General features: G+C 43.5%; 1 protein-coding gene across 10 annotated transcripts in view; it reads right to left on the bottom strand.

The window, feature by feature from the left end:
* The window catches only part of TNRC6B (trinucleotide repeat containing adaptor 6B), a 212159-nt gene that overhangs the window by 52757 nt on the left and 135550 nt on the right, over positions 1–23852 (bottom strand). For 7 of the 10 annotated variants that reach the window (XM_024239732.3, XM_024239725.3, XM_054543499.2 and 4 more), the window contains 6 exons: positions 17755–18096; positions 12890–15238; positions 9641–9799; positions 6308–6483; positions 2763–2837; positions 1869–1914 (listed from right to left, as the gene is read on the bottom strand). In XM_024239732.3, the coding sequence (XP_024095500.1) occupies positions 1869–1914; positions 2763–2837; positions 6308–6483; positions 9641–9799; positions 12890–15238; positions 17755–18096 (3147 nt within the window). The remainder of the gene's footprint in view (positions 1–1868; positions 1915–2762; positions 2838–6307; positions 6484–9640; positions 9800–12889; positions 15239–17754; positions 18097–23852) is intronic. The other 3 variants (XM_024239730.3, XM_024239731.3, XM_054543501.2) reach the window with 1 other exon arrangement.

Below are 23852 nucleotides of genomic sequence, written 5' to 3'. Positions count from 1 at the left end.
AGTGCCGGGTATGAGATATTAGTATTTCTATTTCTGGGGATAAGACGAGACAAACTCTCATTGGTCCAGGCTGCTGGTGTTTGTCCCTGGAACACACATGGGTCCTTTTTATTTATTTATTAATTTTAAAAAAACAAAACAAAACATATATCTGTTGTAGTTTGTTTTCCATGGAAGACTGAAAGAGCCTTAGGGATAACCTGGCAAAAATCTGGCTAAGAAAACATTTAGACTGGATACTGATGTGTTTGATGAACACATCTTGCTCATAAATTCAAATGTCCTCAGGGAGAGAAGTTGTCTGTTTTTGCTATTTTAGCATCATCTAGATAAATGGTCTGGGTGAAACATAGTTACCAGGAATAAAAAGATCAAAGAGGCACAGTGGTTGCCCTAAAATTTAGAACTTAAGAGCTGAACACAGAAGATGTGTCCACATTACCTACACGGTGCAATTTCCCAGGTGCCATAACTATACCACTTTTATTTCAGAACTCTGTAAATGTGCTGTCGTCTGCTGATATAACCAGTGCCCCCCCCCCCCCCCCAGGAAACTTATGTTTTAATTATTCTCGTATTTAGATATATCATAGATCAAAGACTACCTACTTCCTTTACTACCCAGAATTATTTTCATTTCTTCTTAGTTTGATTCTTTTTAAGTTCCTCAGGGTGATCAAGAGCATTACTATGAAAACCCCACAGACGAGTGGCTAACACCGCTTCCACTCCAGTTGCAATGTGAGAGTTTGTCAATAATGAAGCATCCTGGTACAGACAGGACTGGCAACTTGAGGGCCACATCTGGCACACAATTTGTTTGGCCCCATAGAGCATTTTAAGAGACCCGAATTAGTTCTGATATTTAAAAATCAGGGCTAGGCACAGTGGTTCACACCTGCAATCCCAGCACTTTGGGAAGGTGAGGAAGGTGGATCACTGGAGGTCAGGAGTTCGAGACCAGCCTGGCCAAAATGGCAAAATTCTGTCTGTACTAAAAATACAAAAATTAGCTGTGCGCGGTGGCACACGCCTGTGATCCCAGCTACTCGGGAGACTCAGGTGGGAAAAATCGCTTGAACCTGGGAGGCAGAGGTTGCAGTGAGCAGAGATCACGCCACTGCACTCCAGCCAGGGTGACAGAGCAAGACTCCGTCTCAAAAAATCAATAAATAAATACAAAAATCATAATGCCAGTATATATCTGAATTTCTGGCCTCTCCTGAAAGACTTGTCATAGCTCAGCCTGGATTCCTCCAGAGCAGCAACTGCTAGGAGCCATGCAAGGCTGATTCTTCCAGGTGGACTCTCCACAGTTAACCCGTGGCCACCTTGTCCCAGGTTTTTTTTTTTTTTTGAGACTGAGTCTCGCTCTGTTGCCAGGCTGGAGTGCAATGGCACAATCTCGGCTCACTGCAACCTCTGCCTCCCGGGCTCACACCATTCTCCTGCCTCAGCCTCCGGAGTTGCTGGGACTCAGGTACGCGCCACCACGCCCAGCTAATTTTTGTATTTTTAGTAGAGATGGGATTTCACTATGTAGGCCAGGATGGTCTTGATCTCTTGACCTCGTAATTCACCCGCCTCAGTCTCCCAAAGTGCTGGGATTACAGGCATGAGCCACCATGCCCGGCCTCATCCCAGGTTCTTATACCTGGCACACATCACTCATTTACATTCTTTGCTGACTCCTGTAGTCACCTGAGTTTTCTATCCCTACCCAGTGTCTAGCACAGTACCTTACAAAGAATAAGTGCTCAATCAATGTCTACTGAACCGCACCCAACTCTATTCAAATTGGACAGGAGATGCCAAAAGGACATTGTAACACTGATACACTCCATTCTTTTCAGCGGAGTGATACACACCTACAGACAAATCCATTTTGCTGCTTGGATTATCTTCAGTCTGACTCTGAAAAATAAAGAACAGATGAGAGAGAATTAAGGATGCCCATCTTTGAATCAAAGAAGTGGCATTATTCACCTGAGAGCCACATCTTACTACTGGCACTATAGAAGGTTCTCTGAAATGAACTTAATGGTAACGAAGACATTAACATTTTTAATATGCTAGCTTGATTGCTGTTTGGGCCTATATTCCTACAATTCAGTTTTCACATACAATTAGTCTCAATAAGTCTACAAAGAGAGCAATAGATAAACAGCTGCCTGAAGAAATAAACCCCCATCCTTAAGTTCTAGTCAGCCCAGGATCAAATTCCGTGAGTGGCCACCAAATAACGACAACTTCTTCTTGTGACTTGTTAAGTCATCAAACCTTCAACTGTGCAGCCAAGTCAAGTCATTTGTCTTCTGGCAACCAGGGACAGGGTGTCCCCACAACATTGCCGAGAGATAAAGAAATCAGAAATTCTACAAGAATTCCCTATGTAATTAGTCCCAGTATAGTTTTTCTAGTTTCGTTATCGTTGCCTTTTAAAAAAAACTGTAATATGAAAACTAGTACAGTAATGTGGTCGGAAACAATTGTATAAATTTTAAATGCCTCTTTCTACTCTATCCTCCTAAGGAAAAGGACACAATGACTACAAATTTAAAAGCCATAACCTTTAAATGTTGGAGTCTGTCATTAATAAGAATAGAAGACAAATATTACTTAACTCAAAAGATCAAGAACACTGCTTAACTAGTTTTTAAATCTGTAATTTTGTACTATATGTGGCAGTTGTCTTAAAATTTGTATTAATATTAAACCTAAAAGTTGGGCTACATTATACATTTGAAAAAAATAAAACTTACCAGCAATCCCATATTTGAAAACTGTTTGGCAAGAGGATTCATCCATGAATCATTGTTTCCTCCTTTGAGTGAGCACTACAGAAATGAAACACGGAACCTCAGAACCAAATAATTTATTTCAGCCTCCTGAGTTTTATTAATACAGACTGAAAATGTAGACGTGAGTTTACCTTCTTAAATCCTATTTCTCTTTAACTAAAATTATGTTGATATTTTATGTTAGTTTAAATGATTAATAAGCGCTAGTTATATCTATGTTTTCATTTTTATAAAATTCACCACACTGAACCAGAAGTAACTGGAAAAATACATGCTCAGCTGGTACTTTTGCTTTTTAAATAGAAGGAAGTCTGATATGATTTTCTAAAATAGAAGTTTTGCACACGACTACTTTCACTTTCATTAGGCGGCTCTCCTCGTAACCCAAACTGGTTTATGTTAGGAGAAAACAGTTTGATGTCAGTTCGTGTCATTTGGAAAGAAGCCTATTTAAACTGGGCATTATGACAACTCATAGTGCTTCGTCTGTTTGTTTCACAGCATAAAAGACATTGGCCCTAGTGGTAAAGAGACCTAGTGGAAGACACCATTGCTGATCTCCTGGGCAAAGTAGGGCAGAGGTAGGTTTTAATTTTTTACTGGGACAAACTAGTTTCTCCCCTGAACAAGGCACTGACCATGAGCTCCACTTTCACTTCTGTGAGGGAGGCAGGGGGAACTATGAGGAGGATTGGGTGGGGTGGGGCTTTGTGCACTTGTGTATTTCACAGGTGAAAATTCTCTATGTTGTGACGATAGCTATCTTTTTTTTTTCCTCTGTCACCCAGGCTAGAGTGCAGTGGCGCCATCCCAACTCACTGCAAGCTTTGCCTCCCAGGCTCACGCCATTCTCCTGCCTCAGCCTCCCGAGTAGCTGGGACTACAGGCACCCGCCACCATGCTCGGCTAATTTTTTGTATTTTTAATAGAGATGGGGTTTAACCATGCTACAGGATGGTCTCCATCTCCTGACCTCGTGATCTGCCTGCCTCGGCCTCCCAAAGTGCTGGGATTACAGGTGTGAGCCACCGCGCCCAGCCCGTGATGGTAGTTATCAAATCAATTTTATTATCCTTGAAAGTGATGAAGTACTTAAGTTTAGTACAGGTTTTTTTGGTGTATGTGTGTGTGGGGCGGTTTTTTTTTTGAGACTGAGTTTCGCTCTTGTCACCCAGGCTGGAGTGCAATGGCGCGATCTCGGCTCACTGCAACCTCTACCTCCTGGGTTCAAGCAATTCTCCTGCCTCATCCTTCCAAGTAGCTGGGATTGCAGGTGCCTGCCACCACACCCAGCTAATTTTTGTAGTTTTAGTAGAGACGGGGTTTCGCCATGTTGGCCAGGCTGGTCTTGAACTCTTGACCTCAGGTGATTCACCTGCGTCAGCCTCCCAAAGTGCTGGGATTACAGGTATGAGCCACCGCAGCCAGCTAGTACAGGTTTTAAGGTCAAAAAAGCCCTCGCTAGAGGGAGCGGGGAATGGGGAGTTACTGTTTAATAGGTACAGAGTTCAGTTTTGTAAGATGGAAAGAGTTCTGTGGATAGATGGTGGTAAATGGCAGCATAAGTATGTGAATATACTTACTGCCACTGAACTGTACACTTAAAAATGTAAGCTATGGTAAATTATGTTATATGTATTTTATCACAATTTTTAAAAAAACGCCCTCGGTATGAAAAGTCAGAATCACTGGTACTGGGGCTGAGTCAATTCCCAATTAACTTAATTAATTAAATCTTGGTTGTCACCCTAGTGGGGTATTTATTAGTCTCTTTCAATCAGTTAATTTAGTCTCATTGTTAATTTGTAAATAATCAAAAGAAAGCCAAAATCACACTAGACAACCTAAGAGTGCAAGGAATGCTGAAAAGTTTGCTGAATAATTCCTTCTGTGACTAAAGAAATAAAAGCTCTTAATAGAAGAAAAACCGTAAGTGACTGCTTAAGCAAAACATTTCTAAACAGAAACAAACTGTATTCTTATGCTATAAAAGAAAGAGTCGTCTACAAAATTAGTGTCCTGTAGGCAAAGGGCAAAGGGGATGAAGGCCCAATCTTCAGACATGGGAAGGCCTCTAAGATGGCATCTGGTATTTGAAACGTGGGAGAATGTTAGCTATGAACCATTTCATAGGGTGCCAAGACTCTCATGTTGAAGTTAAGTATTGGATGCCCATTTCTTATTTCCACTATTTTATTTGTCAAATGAAAATCTGGAATTGAAAAAAGAGGGTCTGCCAAGACACTGGTTCAGGCTCAAAAACTACTGTTCTAGATTGAAAACCAAAGTCCTCATCAAACTGTGATGAGGACTTTCACACAGAAGGTGAAAAGTTTAGTACACAACCTGGTATATGATGTAGAGAAATCATCTAGCTGCTAGGCTGGGCGCGGAGGCTCACGCCTGTAATCCCAGCACTTTGGCAGGCCGAGGTGGACGGATCACGAGGTCAGGAGATCGAGACCATCCTGGCTAACACAGTGAAACCCTGTCTCTACTAAAAATACAAAAAATTACCCGGGCGTGGTGGCGGGCGCCTGTGGTCCCAGCTACTCGGGAGGCTGAGGCTGGAGAATGGTGTGAACCCGGGAGGCAGAGCTTGCAGTGAGCTGAGACTGCACCACTGCACTCCAGCCTGGGCAACAGAACAAGACCCCGTCTCAAAAAAAAAAAAAAAAAAGAAAAAAAAAGAGAAATCATTTAGCTGCTATAGCACACAAGTACACACTGGTATTTCATTTGTCAGGAGAAGAGTTCTGGGTCTTGGAATTTCCCAAATCAGATAAAATCAAGACGTGCTGATTGCCAAGGGAGAAGCCAGCATTATCTTCCTTTGGATTCCCTCCTACATATCTATGGGGATTTACTGGAAGGACTTCTTTGGCTTTAGAATGCAAAAGCATTTATAAAGTATGCCTTGAGAGCCTCCAACAGATTATTATAATGTGGAAACTAAAAATGAAAAATATCTCGTATCTTTGAAAACTTCATTTTACCCACAGCAACAGTTTTATAGTTCATGGTTTCAAGGTCATGGGAAAGGAAGACGAAGGGTAAAAGGGAAGTAGTAATTTGTTTCCAAGAAAATATTTTTCCCCTTACTTAGGACCTTGAGGACCCCAGTTGCCTCACACCTTTCATTTAAAAATCCTCAGTTCTGGCTAGGCATGGTAGCTCACGCCTGTAATCCCAGCACTTTGGAAGGACAAGGCAGGAGGATTGAGCCCAGGAGTTTGAGACCATCCTGGCAACAGGGCGAAACCCTGTCTCTATTAAAAAATACAAAATTTAGCCAGGCGTGGTGATAGTTCCGGCTACTAAGGAGGCTGAGGTGGGAGGACTGCTTGAGCCCAGGAGGTTGTGCAGTGAGTCGTGATTGTCCCACTGCACTCCAGTCTGGGTGACAGAGGGAGAACTTGTCTCAAAACAAAAACAAACAAAACAAAACCTCAGTTCTGCCTTCTCAGAGCGAATGAGCAAGAGCGAACATTTCTAAAGCAGGCTACCTTCATTTGTTTCTTTCCTCCTTGTCCCCAGCTTGCTGAGTTGTGGGAGGAAGCACTGCCCTGAGAGCCAGCGGTGTTCCAGACTCCTCCATCCTCCTCCTCTTCCCAGCTGGGATGGCGAGTTCCTGTGACTGGCCCGTCACTCTCCCCCCAGCCATCTTGCATAGATTTGGAATCTTTAAGGAAAGAATGAATTAACTCTTTGCAACAGCTATATAAAACAATCATCAGAATAATAATTCCTTGCAGATGCAGCATTTAAGTGTCTTTGTAATTTTATCTACTCCATCTCCACGGCAAGGCAAATATTATTACTCATTTTTTAGAGAGCAGGAAACTAAAATCCATAAAGCTTCAATGATACACAGAAAGTTAACAAACCATAGAATGAAGACCTCCTGATTTATGGATCAATGCTTTTTCCCTTACACAAAGTTGGACAGGAATTTCAAAACTGAAAAGAACTTATCACAACATTCCTGGCAAGAAATTTCACACCTCAATTAAGATAAATCTGTTCCTCTTAATGAACATGGTTTACTGTAGCCCTGGTTTTATCCTCCATTCAGTATGTACTTTATATATACAACGGATACTATAAATACGAGGTATGATAAAGGACAACTGTCTAGCTTGCTTGGGGTGAAGCAGAGATGAACAGAACACGAAAAGGGGGAAAAATTTTTATAAGATTTTGAATATCAGAATTATGGTGAAAGAAGAAAAATTCACATATAGCCATGGAAATCTAAAATGTATTAGAACTACATACTTGAAATGTATTAGATACTAAAGAGGCAAAGAATATATACGTAGTGGTTTTGAAAAGACAGAAGGAAAAAATGTGGAGGATAAGGAGAGGAAAGGAGAAAGGAAAGCAGAGAGAAATCCAAGAGGCTTTAATGTTTGAGGAAGTGGGACATCAGTATCCCATTCTAAACAAAGATCTTTAATTTGAAGACTGGAATAAGTCCTTAATTACCTCCGAAAATACTGTACAGAATCAAAACATACTTTGCAGTAATAATACTGTGTAAAATGATGAAAGAAAAGGAAACACATTCCCTTGCCTGGAAACTTCCATCTGCACCTCTACTTTCCCACATGACAGGACATTTATGAAAGTCTTCTGATTTGTACATAGCTTTATATGAAGAGTTTAAGGGCAGAAAATTGGCTCTTCCAGGCCTTTCCTTGAAGGACAGCTGTCACCCTGTAGGATCAAGCCTATGATAGACCAATAGGTTCGGGCCAAGTACATAAGGCACAGGGCAATTAATTTCTTCTAACTGTGGCATCTCATCCCCCAGCAAGGCCCAGGTGAATCTGACAGTCTCCCAGTGGGGTTCATTGTAGCCACAGGAAGGGGCTGTCTGTGCACAAGGGGGAGGGTTGGGATGCTCCTCTTCCTGCTGCTGGAAGTGCTGCCGATAACCAGGACTGCTGCCTCTGTATATAGGATTATAAATTTATATAATACCATATTTATGATTTATATTATACAAGCATAGGCTTTCTACCATCCACTGACAAGCAACACGAGTTAAAAACCCAATACAAATAACACACTGACCCCTTTAGAAAAATGAAGACATGCAAGTGAACCTTTCTTTTAGAGACAAGCTAAACTTCTAATAAATGTTTCTTACAGAAAAGATAAGAGAGGTCTAATTTTTAATCATAGGATTCATATCATCAAATTTAAGACAGGCTAGAGAAGATCACAGGGTAACTGTCTCCATCAACTGGTAGACTATGATGGTTTAGCTCTTTCTTCCGCACATTACACATTTAACTTACCCACAGAAAGGATGTGTGCTGTAACTACAGATGATCCTGAAGAGTAGAAGACATTTTTAGAATCTGAGGAAAAGTGGTTTTGTGATAGAACAGAGGTGATCCTGAGGTTGGGAAAGACACATGAAAATCCTGAATATACTGCTAAAGGATCTCTTTGTGCCCAGGGTCTGATTAACATCTTCCTACAGCATTTTGGATCTATTTCAAGTCTACTAGATTACATTTCCCATGATGATATGACTGATTTCACAATAGAAATAATGATAAAAACAAAATTTTCATAAAGCTAGCTATTTTAATGAGGTCGAGGAGATTCATGATTTTTAAAATGTAGTCAAATTACTACATATACACACATGTGAATTTCCAGAATAGAGCTAATATCATATTCCCTTATGTGGCACTGTAAGAGTACTGAATATAATGTGATAAACTTAACAGAATTTATCTTCTTGTTCGAATTTTGTTCATTCCAGAAATGTTCATTATTTAGTCAAAAGATAATCCCTTAAATCTGCTGCTATATGGTAGAAAAGAGATGTTGGAACATTTTTAAGAAAGTTACAAAAATAAGTGGAAACAGGAACTTGAATTTAGGAACAGTCAATGAGACATTCCATAGCCTCAGTTCACAGAATTCTGCTCATTACTGTGACCACACATCACCAGCTGGATCAAGTGCAGCTTAGATTTTAGATTTTCAATGATTCTGAATAAGTGTGACGTTCTTCATTTAAAAAACTGAAGTGAAATTTATGACAGATTAAAAAAATCTGAAATGCTCTTATGTGGAAGAAGAGACAAAGGCAAAGGAAGGTGCAGAAGGATGAAGTCACTGGGCAGCACAGATCGTGTTCCACATTAAAAGCCAGGAACTCTTGTTTTAAATTATACTAACAAACGAGTAGAAATGCAAGCTAGATATGGTGAGCACATAGTCACTGGACTAAAAGAGCATCACATCAAAATTACAATTCTGTCCAGATACTAAATTTAAAACAAAATTAACTTATGATTTTTAATTCACCTTAAACATTTTAAGAAACGCCAAGCCAAGCCACAACCGTTTGCTATTAACTAATTATTTAACACTCAAGGTCCTGAATCTCATTGAATCAACAGTTTAAAACTAAATAGCCCTCACCAAAATGTCAGATTCTCAAATCTGACATTTGACAAACATTTAACAAAGAATCCCGACAGGGCACGGTGGCTCACGCCTGTAGTCCTAGGACTTTGGGAGGCCAAGGCGGGCGGATCACGAGGACAGGAGTTCAAGACCAGCCTGACCAACATGGAGAAATCCCATCTCTAATAAAAATACAAAATTAGCCGGACGTGGTGGTGGGCGCCTGTAATCCCAGCTACTCGGGAGGCTGAGGCAGGAGAATCGCTTGAAGCTGGAAACCAGAGGTTGCAGTGAGCCGAAATTGCACCACTGCACTCCAGCCTGGGTGGACAAGAGTGAAACTCCATCTCAATTAAAAAAAAAAAAAAAAAGGATCCCTCAAAAATGAAAAGCTTCACACTTACTAGGCTTCATGGCATTGGGAGCGTTGGCGGGCGTGTTCCCCCAGCCTGTGGTCGATGCTCCTGTATCATCCATCTCGCCCCACCCAGGACTGCTTTCATTTGGCTCACCCCAAGCGGAAGTACCATTATCTGGAGCAGGTGGTGTGCTTTTGCTCCAGACTATAAAGAAAGGAAATGTCTCTAAGAATCATTTGTTAAATGAAATGCCATAATATCCACTGGGGTGAAGGTGGAAGGAACAGGCATGCCTATATTCTGTTGGTAGAAATGTAAATAGATTCAACTTTCATGTGAGGGGTATTTGGCAATGCTACTTTTTAAAAAATCCGATGCACATTAAACTTTTCACCCAGTAACTCCACTGCCAGGATTTTTTTTTTTTTTTTTGAGACAGAGTCTTGCTCTGTCACCAAGGCTGGAGTGCAATGGCGTGGTCTTGGCTCACGGCAACCTCCACCTCCCAGGTTCAAGCGATTCTCCTGCCTCAGCCTCCTGAGTAGCCGAGATTACAGGCGTGTGCCACCACACCCAGCTAACTTTTGTATTTTTTTTTTTTAAGTAGAGACAGGGTTTCACCATGTTGGCCAGGCTGGCTTCAAACTCCTGACCTTGTGATCTGCCTGGCTCGGCCTCCCAAAGTGCTGGGATTACAGGCATGAGCCACCATGCCCAGCCTGCCAGAAAATTATACCATAAATATACTTGTAAAAATAGGTGAAATTACATGTATAACAATACTCACTGCATCACTGATAGAAAAAATTTGGAAACAACCTAAATATCCACCACAAGGGGACCGGTTAGACCAATTGTGGGTCACCCATAAAAGAAATACTGTGTAAAGGCTGGGCGCAATGGCTCACGCCTGTTATCCCAGCACTTCAGGAGGCCAAGGTGGGTGGATCTCCTGAGGTCAGGAGTTCAAGACCAGCCTGACCAACATGGCAAAACCCCATCTCTACCAAAAAATACAAAAATTAGCTGGGCATGGTGGCGCATGCCTGTAATCCCAGCTATTCGGGAGGCTGAGAAGGAGGCTCACTTGAACCCGGGAGGTGGAGGTTGCAGTGAGCCGAGATTGCGCCACTGCACTCCAGCCTGGGAGACAGGGTGAGACTCACTCTCAAAAAAAAAAGAAAGAAATACTGTATATGAAGCAATTAAGCAGCAGACTATGTGCTAAAATTGGAAGCTGTAAGGATAATGAGAAAAGCAAGGTGAAGAACAGTATACGAAATACAATCCCTTCTCTGTAAAATTTCTGAGAGATTTTACAAACTTCTAAGAGATTACCTTTGGGAAGAGACCCTAGGCGTTAAGATTATTATTATTATTATTATTATTTTTTTTTTTTGAGACGGAGTCTTGCTGTTGCCCAGGCTGGAGTGCAGTGGCGTGATCTCGGCTCACTGCAAGCTCCGCCTCCTGGGTTCACCCCATTCTCCTGCCTCAGCCTCCCGAGTAGCTGGGGCTACAGGCGCCCACCACCACACCTGGCTAATTTTTTCGATGTTTTAGTAGAGGCAGGGTTTCACCGTGTTAGCCAAGATGGTCTCGATCTCCTGACCTCGTGAACTGTCTGCCTTGGCCTCCCAAAGTGCTGGGATTACAGGCGTGAGCCACCACGACTGGCCAAAGATTCTTTTATTGACTATCTTTTGCTTTTCCACACAGTTTGAAGGTTTTTGCTATGTGGATGTAGTTTTTTAAAATTTTAGCAGGTTTTATTCTGGATGGGGAGCCAGTGAGAAATTTTCATTTCCTTCCTCATTCTTCTCAATACTTGAAAAAAGAATGAGTTAAAAGTAATCATTTTTCTAAGTGGCCACAAATGGATTAGCTGAACACTAGAGGTGTACTCTGAGAAAACTGATTCTTGGCTGGGCACAATGGCTCATGCCTGTAATCCCAGCACTTTGGTAGACTGAGGCGGGTGGATCACCTGAGGTCAGGAGTTTGAGACCACCCTGCCCAACATGGTGAAATCCTGTCTCTACTAAAAATACAAACATTAGCTGGGCATGGCAGTGGGTGCCCGTAATCCCAACTACTCAGGAGGCTGAGGCAAGAGAATCACTTGAACTTGGAAGGCGGAGGTTATAGTGAGCCGAGATCATGCCACTGCACTCCAGCCTGGGCAACAGAGTGAGATTCTGTCTCAAAAAAAGAAAACTGGTTATTAATATTATGATTAATTCTAACTAAAAAAAAGACTCAAAGGTGCATCCCCCTTAATTTGTTGAACTACATGCTCTATAGGGACATTCAAGTTGACAATGACAAACTAAGAATGGCATTACCATTGCTACTTTTACCAGGTATGTTTCCTATTCAAATAGTGACGGAAGAAAGTTTAATTCTGGGGCAACTGATTATCCTAACAAACTGTCTCTCTCTCTCTTTTTTTTTTTTTTTTTGGCAACAGGGTCTCGCTCTGTCTCCCAAGCTGGAGTGCAGTGGTGAAATCATAGCTCCCTACAGCCTCCCATCTCCAGGGCTTAGGCGATCCTCTTACCTCAGCCTCTAGAGTAGGTGGGACTATAGGCACATGCACCACACCCCTCTGATTTTTAAAAATATTTTTGTAGAGACTGAAGTCTCTCTAGGTTGCCCAGGCTGGTCTCAAACTCCTGGGCTCAAGGGATCCTCCTGCCCCAGTCTCCCATAGTGCTGGGATTACAGGTGTGAGCCATCTCACTAGGACTGAGATAACAATCTCTTATACAAAGTACTCCCATTCCAGAGGTAATCATTAAAAATCATCCGGAAAGAGACTGAAACCTTCCAGATCCAGCTTTGCTTCAGCATCATCATAGCCTTTGGAAAAACACAGAATTATTTCCCTTTGCTGGGGAAACAGAAGCAGAGATGTGTCCACGGGTAGAACCAGAATGGAAATCAGGTCTATTTCTGCTACTACTTTAATTCTTTATTTTAAAATCTACAACATAGTTTGTTTGGCAAGATATGTCTTTTGGATTCTGCAGACCAATACAATTACAGAAAAATAATTTTGGGGACTAACGCAGGGTTGTCATCTTTTCCTTTTGCCAAGAGAGAACATTAAAATGTACTACCAGCATCTGCCATCACTAGCATTTTATAAAAAGAGGTTCTGTTAGCAACAGAGTAGGAACTGTAGGAAAGCGTCTCAGAACAAAACTAAATTGAATAAATTCACCTAACAAAAACGCCTTGGTCTAGATTTCTTTTCTTCATCAAAAGCTGCAAGAGAAAGCCACTGCTTACCTGATGCAGATTTACCGGTCATTGGGGTGGGCAGGTTTGGTTCTCGAGGTGCTGGGCCCCCTTGGGAATTCTTATCCCACAGATTCACATTCTTGTAGTTATAACTGTTAGGGTCTCCCCATGCTGAAGTGCCATCATCAATGTCCATTTTCCGACTAATTGACTGTGGGGATGGCTCTTCCCAACCACTGGGTTCCTCATCCTTAGGTGTTGCAGGCTGTGGCCCGCTGCTCCAGCTGGAATTGGAAGGTCGAACGTTGCCTGGAGGTGGTGGGGGTGGGCCTCCCCACGAACCAGAAGCCTCTGGTTGTGGTGGCGGTGGCTGCTGTGGGGGCTGCTGCTGTTGGTGTTGTTTATTCCAGGAATTGGGCTGTCGGCCCGTCTCATTCCATGCTGGGGATCTTTTGCAATCCTCCCACCCACCTTTTGAAGCTAGGCTTGCATTGCCACCATTACCCCAAGTCCCGATTTCATTCTGCCCTCCTTCACCCCACCCAGACACAGGTTTACTTGTAGAACTTTCCCAATTGTTGTTTTTTGTCTGATCGACTTCCTCTCCCCAACCATTCTTTCCAGAAGACCATCCTTGATTGGGCTGGCGTCCACCTCCCCACCCCTGATCCTTGCTGGGATTCTCATTCCAAGAGGAAGGTGTCTTTTCATCAGGTCGTCCTCCTCCCCAGTTGGAAGAGTTGTTGTTCTTGTAGTCATTCCAGCCTCCTGTGTTCTTGGGGTCTTTCCACTCTGTAGAGGCTGAGAGCTCCCCCCATCCAGACTTCATTTGATTGCTTTGGCTGGGTGCATCTCCCCAGCCCCCTGAGTTCTTGGTCTGTGTGGCAGCGCTCTCCCACCCCTCAGTTCCTTTGTCAGATTTCCCCTCAGGCCTTGGCACCTCTTCAATGTCCCACACTGTGTCCTGCTTAATTTGAGTTTGGCCCCAGCCAGTGTTTGAGAGCACCCTGGGGTCCAAATCAGTTCGGCTCAAAAGAGTCTGCAAGACAGCCTGACAATCAGGATGTGTGGGCCTGTACGACCGACGGCCAGAGTTATGACTGTCACTACTTCCTGCTTTGTGGTTGCTTCCAGTGCTTTGACCTCCAACTTCACTTCCTGTGGAGCTGGAAGATCTTCCCCAACAGGGAGCCTGGGCGTTGCCTTGGTTTTCAGGGAGGGGGTGGCCCTTTTGATTGTCCCATGCTCCAGTGCTAGAATTTGGTTGGTTTGGACCACTCCATTCTCCAATTTTCAACTCATCAGACCCAGTCGGCTGTTTCCATTCTCCCTGAGAGACCCCAGATGTCATTTTGTTCCCTTCACCCCATTTGTTGTCATTAGAGTCCTGGGGGCCGAAGTTCCAGGACCCACCCGTAGACCTGTTATTGTTGTCCCAAGAGTCATTTTTTGACCCAGTTGATTTCTGAACAGAAGCTCCTTTCCAGGAGTCCTCTCTCTCTTTTCCATTGTTCCCATTGTTTCCAGAATTGCTTTGTCCAGAGACTGTGTCAGTTCCAGAAGGCCCCCTAGCTGCACCCCAAGATCCAACACTCCCAGTCTTTCGATCTCCAGTGCTTTGTGAAGGGGCATCAGTGCTCCTGGAGGTGTTCCCCAAGCCCATTCCAAAGGGCATTCCCTTATTCTCCATGGGGTTTGGTGAACTTAAGTTCAAGGAGTTAGTGTTTCCATTTTTTGGTCCATCAGTGTTATGAATTTGAGCCTGTTCTCTGCCAGAGACAACAAAATTAACACCCGCATTTTCCATCTTTGACTGCTGTTCCCTGGATGTCTGACCTACTGTGCTAACCTGTGCACTGGAATTACTATTATCTGTTTCCAATGCCCCTTTCCTAGAAGTTCCTTCTTGGACCAGTGCTGGCCAGGCAGATGGGTTGCTATTTGGGTTAAAGTTGCTGAAGCCAGAGCCAGGTCCAATTCTATCCTGACCACTGACATTCCTCCAATTTCCTAGTCCATTGTTGTTCTCTGTAGTAGAGTTGGAAGATTGAACAGATTTAGCCTTAGGGTCAGATTTCCAGACCCCAAGATTACATTCGTTCCCAGAACTTGCAGACTGGCACTGGCTCCCTTTTCCTTTGTTACTAGTGGTGCTTCCTGGCAGAGTGCTCTTCTCAGAGCCAGGGTTCGAGGCACTGTTGTTATCGGTGGTGTTTTCGGAAGAAGATTCAGTGTCTTTGCTGGCAATACAAGGCCACTCTTCCATGTCAGACCCGTCTACAATCACCTTGTCCCAGATGTGAATTGGGTTGGGGGAGGTGCCGTTGTTGGAGGAAGCTCCCGAGCCCCAAGTGGAATTTGCATAATTTGAAGCAGCAGCACCTCCAAGGGTTGAGTCTGGGGAACAGATCATCTTATTAATCACAGCTTCAAATGCATTCATTACCCATTAATCCCTCAAAGGGGCTCTCCTTTGAGCTCTGCCCTTACGAGAGCTGATCACATGCCAGTTTCTCTCAACCCCGTTGCTTGTATCACAACTGTCTTAGTCATCTCTTTTTTTTCATTTGCCTTGTGTTATACCGGTTAAGTCTAACTTCATATCTCTCAAAGCTACGTCCTTTGCCATTCCTATTGACAGAGAAGGGCCTTCTTGTATCTTGGGACAAGGCAATAGCAATGGCACTCTAAACTTGCTCTGTATCTCCAACCTACTCTAAACACCCCTGGCTGGAGCAATCTTTCTAAAGCACACTTTTGATTATATCACTGCTGTATGGAGAACCTTCAACAGTTCCTTAGTGCACAAGAATAAAGCTGAACTCCTTGGCCTCGAATGTCATCAAGATGTTCCATGACCTGGGACCAACCAACTCTTCTAGTCTTATCTTCTACTGCCTCCTATGTAGATGTCAATATTCGATACTACTTGACATTCCACAACTTGTGCCTTCTCACTCTGGCACCATTTCACATTGGCACCTACTGTGTTTTCCTGCTGAATTCACACAGTGAAATTTACTCATCCTTCTGGGCCCAATTCAAGTGTCATTTCATTTACGAAGCTGTTTTCAAGCTCATCACCTGAAAATAATCTTTCCCTGTCTACAGCCATTTTGCTCAGCACTGTGGCACCATGTTCACAACTTTCCTTCCCCATGTTAGCATCTTTTAGGCAGAGACCCTAACTTGCTAACGTTAGAATTCCACACAGCAGCCAACACAATGCTGCTGAGTAAGCATCTGCTGAATGATGAATGCCCACTGAGCCACTGAGCTAGGTGCCCGAAGTGGCGGGGGTGTCACACGAGTATGAATTAGGCAGAGTTCACAACCCCAAGGAACTTAATCTGATAAATGAGTCTGGCTCACCATATATTTTGGTGGAATTTACCATATTTGGTGGGAAAAACATGTTTTTAATGAGATTGTTTCTTCTAAATTTATTTTGGCTTCTTTAACCAGGCAGCTTTTAATCAATTTGAAGTTTCAAAATGTATTATACAGAGGCATAGAAAAATAAAAAGCATAGAATCCGAAACTCTTGAGATTTAGGGGCCTCCTTCGTTTTAATAATGTGGACTCTGACTCACACTGGACCCAAGTCTCCACCTAGGCCTGGCTACGCTCGGCTGCAGAAACTCCGCCCGACAGGGCCTGCCCCCTCACATGCTTCCTTTTGCAGCTGGTTAGGAGAGGCCAGGAAGGAAAGGCCATGGGTAGGGCTTATCTCTGCAGGAAGTCTGTGTCACCACGAGGTTTCTTTCCATCCTTACTCTGCACACAAGGTGGTGACCAAATTTTCTAGGCAATTATTTGTTCAAACTCAGAACTCAAATAAAGCATCCTACTGGTGACAACCATCAATCAATTCACTGTCTTTGCCAATGCCTAATGGTATTCAAGCTCTGAATTTTAATATCACCCCAAAAGACATTTTAAGTTGAAATCTGTTAATAAACTTTAAAAGATATTTAGAATTTCTTAGCTGCTAGTTGACTTAGTATTCATCTATTAAAAACTCTCAAAACTTCTTTTTTTTTTTTTGAGACGGAGTCTGGCTCTGTCACCCAGGTTGGAGTGCAATGGCGCGATCTTGGCTCACTGCAAGCTCCGCCTCCTGGGTTGACGCCATTCTCCTGCCTCAGCCTCCCGAGTAGCTGGGACTACAGGAGCCCGCCACCATGCCCGGCTAATTTTTTTATATTTTTAGTAGAGACAGGGTTTCACCGTGTTAGCCAGGATGGTCTCGATCTCCTGACCTGGTGATCCACCCGCCTCGGGCTCCCAAAGTGCTGGGATTACAGGCGTGAGCCACCGTGCCCGGCCAAAAACTCTCAAAACTTCTAGTAGAACCCTTCAGCTAAATATCCCTTATTTCTACATACAGTTTTTAAACAAAGCTCAAAATCCAGGGCCCACAAAAGAAATATTGACTTAAAAAATCTAATTAAAAAACTACCGTATTATTTTAGAATCCTCCGAAGATTCTATATTGCAATGTAGCAAATCATTTTCTCTATCCTCCTAGCATTCTGGTAACATAACACAGGCATCTAAAGATTCGCCTTCGCACAAGCCCCATGTCCAATTATGCCCTGAACACATATGACGGTGGAACTATGGAGGTTCAAATTTGTAACACTCTAGTCTGAGAAGGAAAAAAGGCCCCCAAAATAATGAGCAACAGCAGTGAAGTTAGCCCTCATGCCAAGAGCACACACTTATGGAACACTAAACCTCAGTTCCAAGAATCACCAATACACATCGCATACTAGGATCCTCTCTCATTTTTTGACTAATCTCAGTGGTTTACATAATGAATGGCTTTCCTGGACTTTACATCAAGCAATGCAAACAAAGTGCTCTCTCTCTGTCAAGCTGCCATGCATTCGATTCACAGGGTGCCTTACCTGGCGCAGTCCCACTCTCACTCTGCAGCAGCGCTCCTGTCACTTGTGCGTTGTTTGGGTTTGCTCCAGGTGCTGTGCAGGGAGGAGGCCCTGCCCCGCCCCCAAGGAGCATGCAGGACGGTGGAGGGGGCTGCCCACGCTTTAGTAACACTTTGTGGTCCTGCTGGCAACGGAATCGCGGCGGCACCTCCCGAGGCATGTAGCGGGCGGCGCTTGGCGGTTGTCCGTTCGGCACTGCCACCCTTTTGGCATTGTTGCCACCATTGACTGGTGGCGATGGAGAGCTGCCAATTGGGCTGGCGGCCGTTGGTTGGCTTAAACTTGGTTTCGTCACTTCGGGCACTAAAAGAAAGGGGTTGGGAAACAGTCTTTGAAATACATCAAATACATTTTTTCTAAAAATTTTAAAAATAATTTTATTATTTTATTTAGAGATGGGGTCTCGCCATGTTGCCCATGCTGGTCTCGAACTCGGGCTCAAGGGACTCTCCCACCTTGGCTTTCCAAAGTGCTAGAATTACAAGTGAGCCACTGCACCTGGCCAAGATTATTTTTTTTTATTTTTTTATTTTATTTATTTATTTTTGAGACGGAGTCTCACACTGTCGCCTAGTGTGAGTGTCGCCCAGGCTGGAGTGCAGTGGTGTAATCTCCGCTCACTGCAACCTCTGCCTCCCGGGTTCAAGCGATTCTCCTGCCTCAGCCTCCCAAGTAGCTCGGATTACAGGCGCCCGCCACCAAAACCAGCCAATTTTTTGTATTTTTAGTAGAGACTATGTTGGCCAGGCTGGTCTTGAACTCCTGACCTCATGATCCGCCTGCCTTGGCCTCCCAAAGTGTTGGGATTATAGGCATGAGCCACTGTGCCCAGCCTATTTTTTATTTTTTTGAGATGAGGTCTTGCTGTATAACTCGGGCTGGAGTGCAGTGATCTTGGCTTGCTGCAACTTCTACCTCCAGGGCTCAAGTGGTCCTCCCACCTCAGCCTCTTGAGTAGCTAGGACTACAAGCATACACCACCATGCCCAACTAATTTTTTTTTCCTCCTCTAGAGACAGGGTTTCACCATGTTGCCTACCTAGACTGGTCTCGAACTCCTGAACTCAAGCTATTTACCCACCTCGGCCTCCCAAAGTGCTGGGATTACAGGTGTGAGCCACCACACCCAGACCCTGGCTAAGATTATTTGTAAGAAAGCTTACATGGTACCAATTCTAACAAAGTAACTTCTCCTTTTACTCTACTCTCAAGTGACACAGTTTTTCCAAATTCTCCACAATCTCTTCAGTTTGCTGAAGGTAGGACGAAGGTGGCGGCTGATAGTGACAAGAATTTAAACACAGCAAGGTCATGGAATACATTCCATTAGTTAAGGCAGAGAGGGAAGTGATCAACATTCACTCCCCTAAATCAATAGTGGAATTAATTCCCTGAAGTGCTGCCTAGAAGAGTTAAATGTCCATGGCAAAGTCCTTGGGAAAGGTGTCAAGCCTCAGTCCAAGGGTCCCTTCCCTTCATCCACATTCTTAAAAGATCTACCCCTGAGTAAACTTTCTTGAAGCCCCTGGCCTAGGTGGGCTAAACATTCTTCCTAAGTGCTCCTGGAACACATCATCCATCTCTCTCTACCATGAAAATTCTCCATTCAAAAGTCCATCTATCTCTACCACCGAAATTCTCCATCTACAAGTCCCATCTCTCTCTATCATGGAAATTCTCCATTTACAAGTCCTTCTCCCTCACCAGGCCATGACTTCCTGAGGGCAAGGACCCATCTTTCATCTTTTCTTTCTTCCTTAGGGCATGGCACACAGTAGACTCTTACAAGAAACTCCAGGCCTGGAAAATCACAAACTCAGCTTGGTTCTGGTTTCTACAGCTACCTGGACTCAAAGACTTGCACCGCTCTCTGTGTAAATACTAGAGATGTTACACATCTTTTTGCTTTTGTTAAAAAAAAAGAAAAAAGTGTTTTTTCCCAATTCTTTAAAATAGAAATTTCAAAATGTAAATACTTTTTCTGTTTACTTTAAATAATTTGATTTTTTTAACCTTAATTTTAAAAATGGCCCGCATACAGCGTGGGAATGTCGGGGCAACCGTGAAGCCGCACTCTGCCAGACCCTCTGACTCTCCCAGTCGAACATACAGAGAAGGCTCTCTTAGATCTGCACCTGCCTCGCTGCATGCTGCCAAAAGATCACTACCCTCTCCATAAAAATCTACCTGGCAAATAGAGGCTGGAAGTTGTACAGAAATAAACATCAAGCCTGATAGTTCGGATGATTCTGAGGCCCAAATCCCTGCCTCCCAGGGTAACGTCAGGGCCAGCTCTGGGGGTAGTACTGCTCTGACTGCTAAAATGATGCGGGGCCAGCACGTCGCTTGTTGAACTGGCTCCTTTATGAGAGAGATACATCATCAGAAATCAGGCAGCCCAATCTATGCCACTATTGGACATTAACATACTATGGGTGACAGGAGAAAAGAGCAGGTGCCTGCAGCAACTTCCAGGCGACCCATGTCTAACCTCAGCTAATCACAAGGCAGCACCAGGCCTCCCAGTGAGGGGAGGGGGAGTGGAGGTCAGAGGATCCAAAATCTGATGAGCAGAATAAATGTGTGACTTAAGAAAATAAAATTAGTCGGCCAGGCACGATGGCTCACGCCTGTAATCCCAGCACTTTGGGAGGCCGAGGTGGGTAGATCACAGGGTCAGGAGATCAAGACCATCCTGGCTGACATTGTGAAACCTCGTCTCTACTAAAAATACAAAAATTAGCTGGGCGTGGTGGCATGCGCCTGTAGTCCCAGCTACTCAGGAGGCTGAGGAGGAGAACTGCTTGAACCTGGGAGGCGGGGGTTGCAGTGAGCCGAGATCGTGCCACTGCACTCCAGCCTGGGCCACAGAGCAAGACTCTGTCTCAAAAAAAAAAAAAAAAATTAGTCATTATCTAATATTCACGACCTATAACAACAGATGGATACGTAACTGGTAAATGAATGAATGAAGATTATTTAATATTAATTTTCTATCTGTTACTGGAGGATTCTATAGCATAAGGCATTCGCAATCCCCTTTTATCTTATTATGAGAATAAACAAGAAGTTGGCAGAGACTGGAGAAATTCATCCCGACTGGTTTTTAGGACGGAAAAAGCTTTGTTTCTGTAAGGCTGCCCTTCTATAAAAGGTCTAGAATCTTCATTGTAAGTTAACCAGGTCTACTACATACTTTTAACTCAATCCAGAAAAACAACAAGACATGACAGAGTGACCTGCAGGACTAAGGGCTGAACACCAGTTTGACTCACTTTAAAACATTCACAGCACTGTTTCAACCGAAGACATTTGGTAGGTGTTACGTATCATGTAAGGTGCTCATCACATCAGAGACAGAATGGATGGTAAACGATAAAGTCATTATAAAATGGGAACACACCTCAACCACTTTCCTCCCAATACAGTGTGCTCTGGCCCTGGAGATTAGTCATTCAAACTCCAGGACATCATGTACAAATAGGTCAAAGTATAAAAAGAAAAAAAAACAAAACCTCCAGGAAACAGTCAGAAAACGCCCAAGACACCACCTTAGTCATAGCAAACTGTGTTTCAGCACCTGAATGAATTCTTACTCTATTTTTTAAATCACACCTTTCTGTGAATCCAAAAATGTTAAGGTTTTAAAGGCCAACCAGAATTGCCGGCACTAACTGGAGAGCAACGCAGCTTTTCAGGCAGGAGGTCTGATCCAAATTGACTCCCAAAGTCCAAACTTATGACATCAGAATCAGTGTGCGTCACCCACCATCATGGTCCAGAATGTTAGACGATAAAGGGCAAGAGAAGCTATCATTAAGTCTGAATATGTTACTTTTCAGGCTGTCTCTTTTCTGAATCTTAAGGATTTGTAAGTTGTGCAAGTTTTTCTAAAGATGAGCTGTTCAAAGTAAGTGCATAGTTTCTTATTTTCCAGAGGAAAGGTTTGTGGCTTAAACATGATCTCAGTACTATAGGGAAATAAAAACATTGTGGGGGGGAAAAAAAAAGGCTGTGTATCCTATTTTCTAATTTCCATTCATTTACTTCTTTTTTTGTTTGTTTGTTTTGTTTTTTTTTGAGACTGAGTCTTGCTCTGTTGCCCAGGCTAGAGTGGAGTAGCAGGATCTCAGCTTGCTGCAACCTCCACCTTCCAGGTTCAAGTGATTCTCCTGCCTCAGCCTCCCGAGTAGCTGGCGTGCACCACCACGCCTGGCTAATTTTTGTACGTTTAACAGAGACGGGGTTTCATCATCTTGGCCAGTCTGGTCTCGAACTCCTGACCTCAGGTGATCTGCCCGCCTCAGCCTCACAAAGTGCTGGGATTATAGGCGTGAGCCACCGCACCCAGCCGTCCATTCATTTACTTTTTTTTATTTTTTTTTGAGGCGGAGTTTCGCTCTTGTTGCCCAGGCTGGAGTACAGTGGCGTGATCTCGGCTCTGTGTAACCTCCGCCTCCCAGGATCAAGCGATTCTCCTGCCTCAGTCTCTCAAGTAGCTGGGATTACAGGTGTGCACCACCATACCCGGCTAATTTTGTATTTTTAGTAGAGACGGGGATTCACCATGTTGGCCAGGCTGGCCTCGAAATACTGACCTCAGGTAATCCACCTGCCTCAGCCTCCCAAAGTGCTGGGATAAAAGGCATGAGCTACCGTGCCCGTACTCCATTCATTTTCTTTTAAGAACCATTTATGTGCTCTAATAATTGAATCTCCTCCCCTTCCTCATCCCATTTATCTTATTCCATTCTTGTATCTCACAGTTTAAACTTCTAATTGCCCGTATTTCTGAAAACTCCAATTAGATGCTTCTTTTTCAGATAAAAGGGCTCTTTAAGAAACTTCCGAACCAGGCAGGGTTCTGAACACAGCAGCTGCACAGAACTAGTACAAACTATTATTTCCTTTAACTATCTCGATGGTATCAAACATAAAAAAGAATGACCTAGAAATGTTTTTAAAGTAGTAGTTAAAATACAAACAAGGCCTAGAAAAGATATTCTAGGCTGAACATTTTAAATCTGATGACACGCAGTGAGCGGTCAACATGTACTGAACAATTTTCAGTAACCTCTCAGTACTGCGTCTATTTCTTTACCTTCCACTCCCTCCTCAACCCAACACACACTGGCTTTTGCCTTGAACATCTCCCTGGAAGCTTCTTTCCTCATAAGTCACTAGTGATCTTTGTTGCCAGTCTAACCAGCCCGCTTTGGACCTTTTCTTCTTTGGTTTTTCTGCAGCTTCTGACACCACTTGTCATTCCCTCCCTCCCGTTTCTGTGAGACGTGCTCCAGCTAGCGCTTCAGCTCTTCCTTTCCTCTTCCTGTGTGGGCTTCTCCTACTCTTGATCAGGGGGGATCAGCAAACTTTCTGTAAAGGGCCAGATAGTAAATATTTTAGGGTTTACTGGCCACATAGTCTTCATCACAACAACTCAACTCTGCACTTGTGGGGCCAAAGTGCCATAGACAATGCGTAAACAAATGAGTGTGGCTGTGCTCCCATAAAACTTTATTTACAGACAGTGAAATATGAATTTCCTGTCATTTTCACATGTCTTGAAATATTGTCCCCATTTTTTTCTCCAATAAATCAAAAAACGTAGAAAATATTCTGAGCTCATGGGCAGTACAAAAACAGGCAGCGAGGCCAACTTTGTCCACGGTCATAATGGCAACCCTGGCTTTTGACTGGAGAATGGCAAATGAATTTGGCCATAAGTAGTGGCTTAAAAACAAAACAAAATCAATGTGACGATGGGGCCTGCACCCTTTCCACATTTCAGTTCCTTGAGTACAAACTCTTCCATGCTCCGGCTTTAACTACCACTTATCATCTTTCCCTTCCTCTCAAACTTGTTTCCTAGCCCCAATCTCATTTCTTCACCCTCAAAGAATGAACTTATCACCCAACCAGCTGCTCAAGTCAGAAATCTGCTTGGTATCTTAGACTTCTCAATGTTCCCCCACCCACATATCATTATCCAATCAACATTAAGTTAAACGAAACCGTCTCTCAATTCCTGGCTAACACAGTGAAACCCCGTCTCTACT

Source organism: Pongo abelii, chromosome 23 (genome assembly GCF_028885655.2).
Source record: "Pongo abelii isolate AG06213 chromosome 23, NHGRI_mPonAbe1-v2.0_pri, whole genome shotgun sequence".
Classification (NCBI taxonomy): domain Eukaryota; kingdom Metazoa; phylum Chordata; class Mammalia; order Primates; family Hominidae; genus Pongo; species Pongo abelii.
This window is presented reverse-complemented; position numbering and strand designations above follow the sequence as displayed.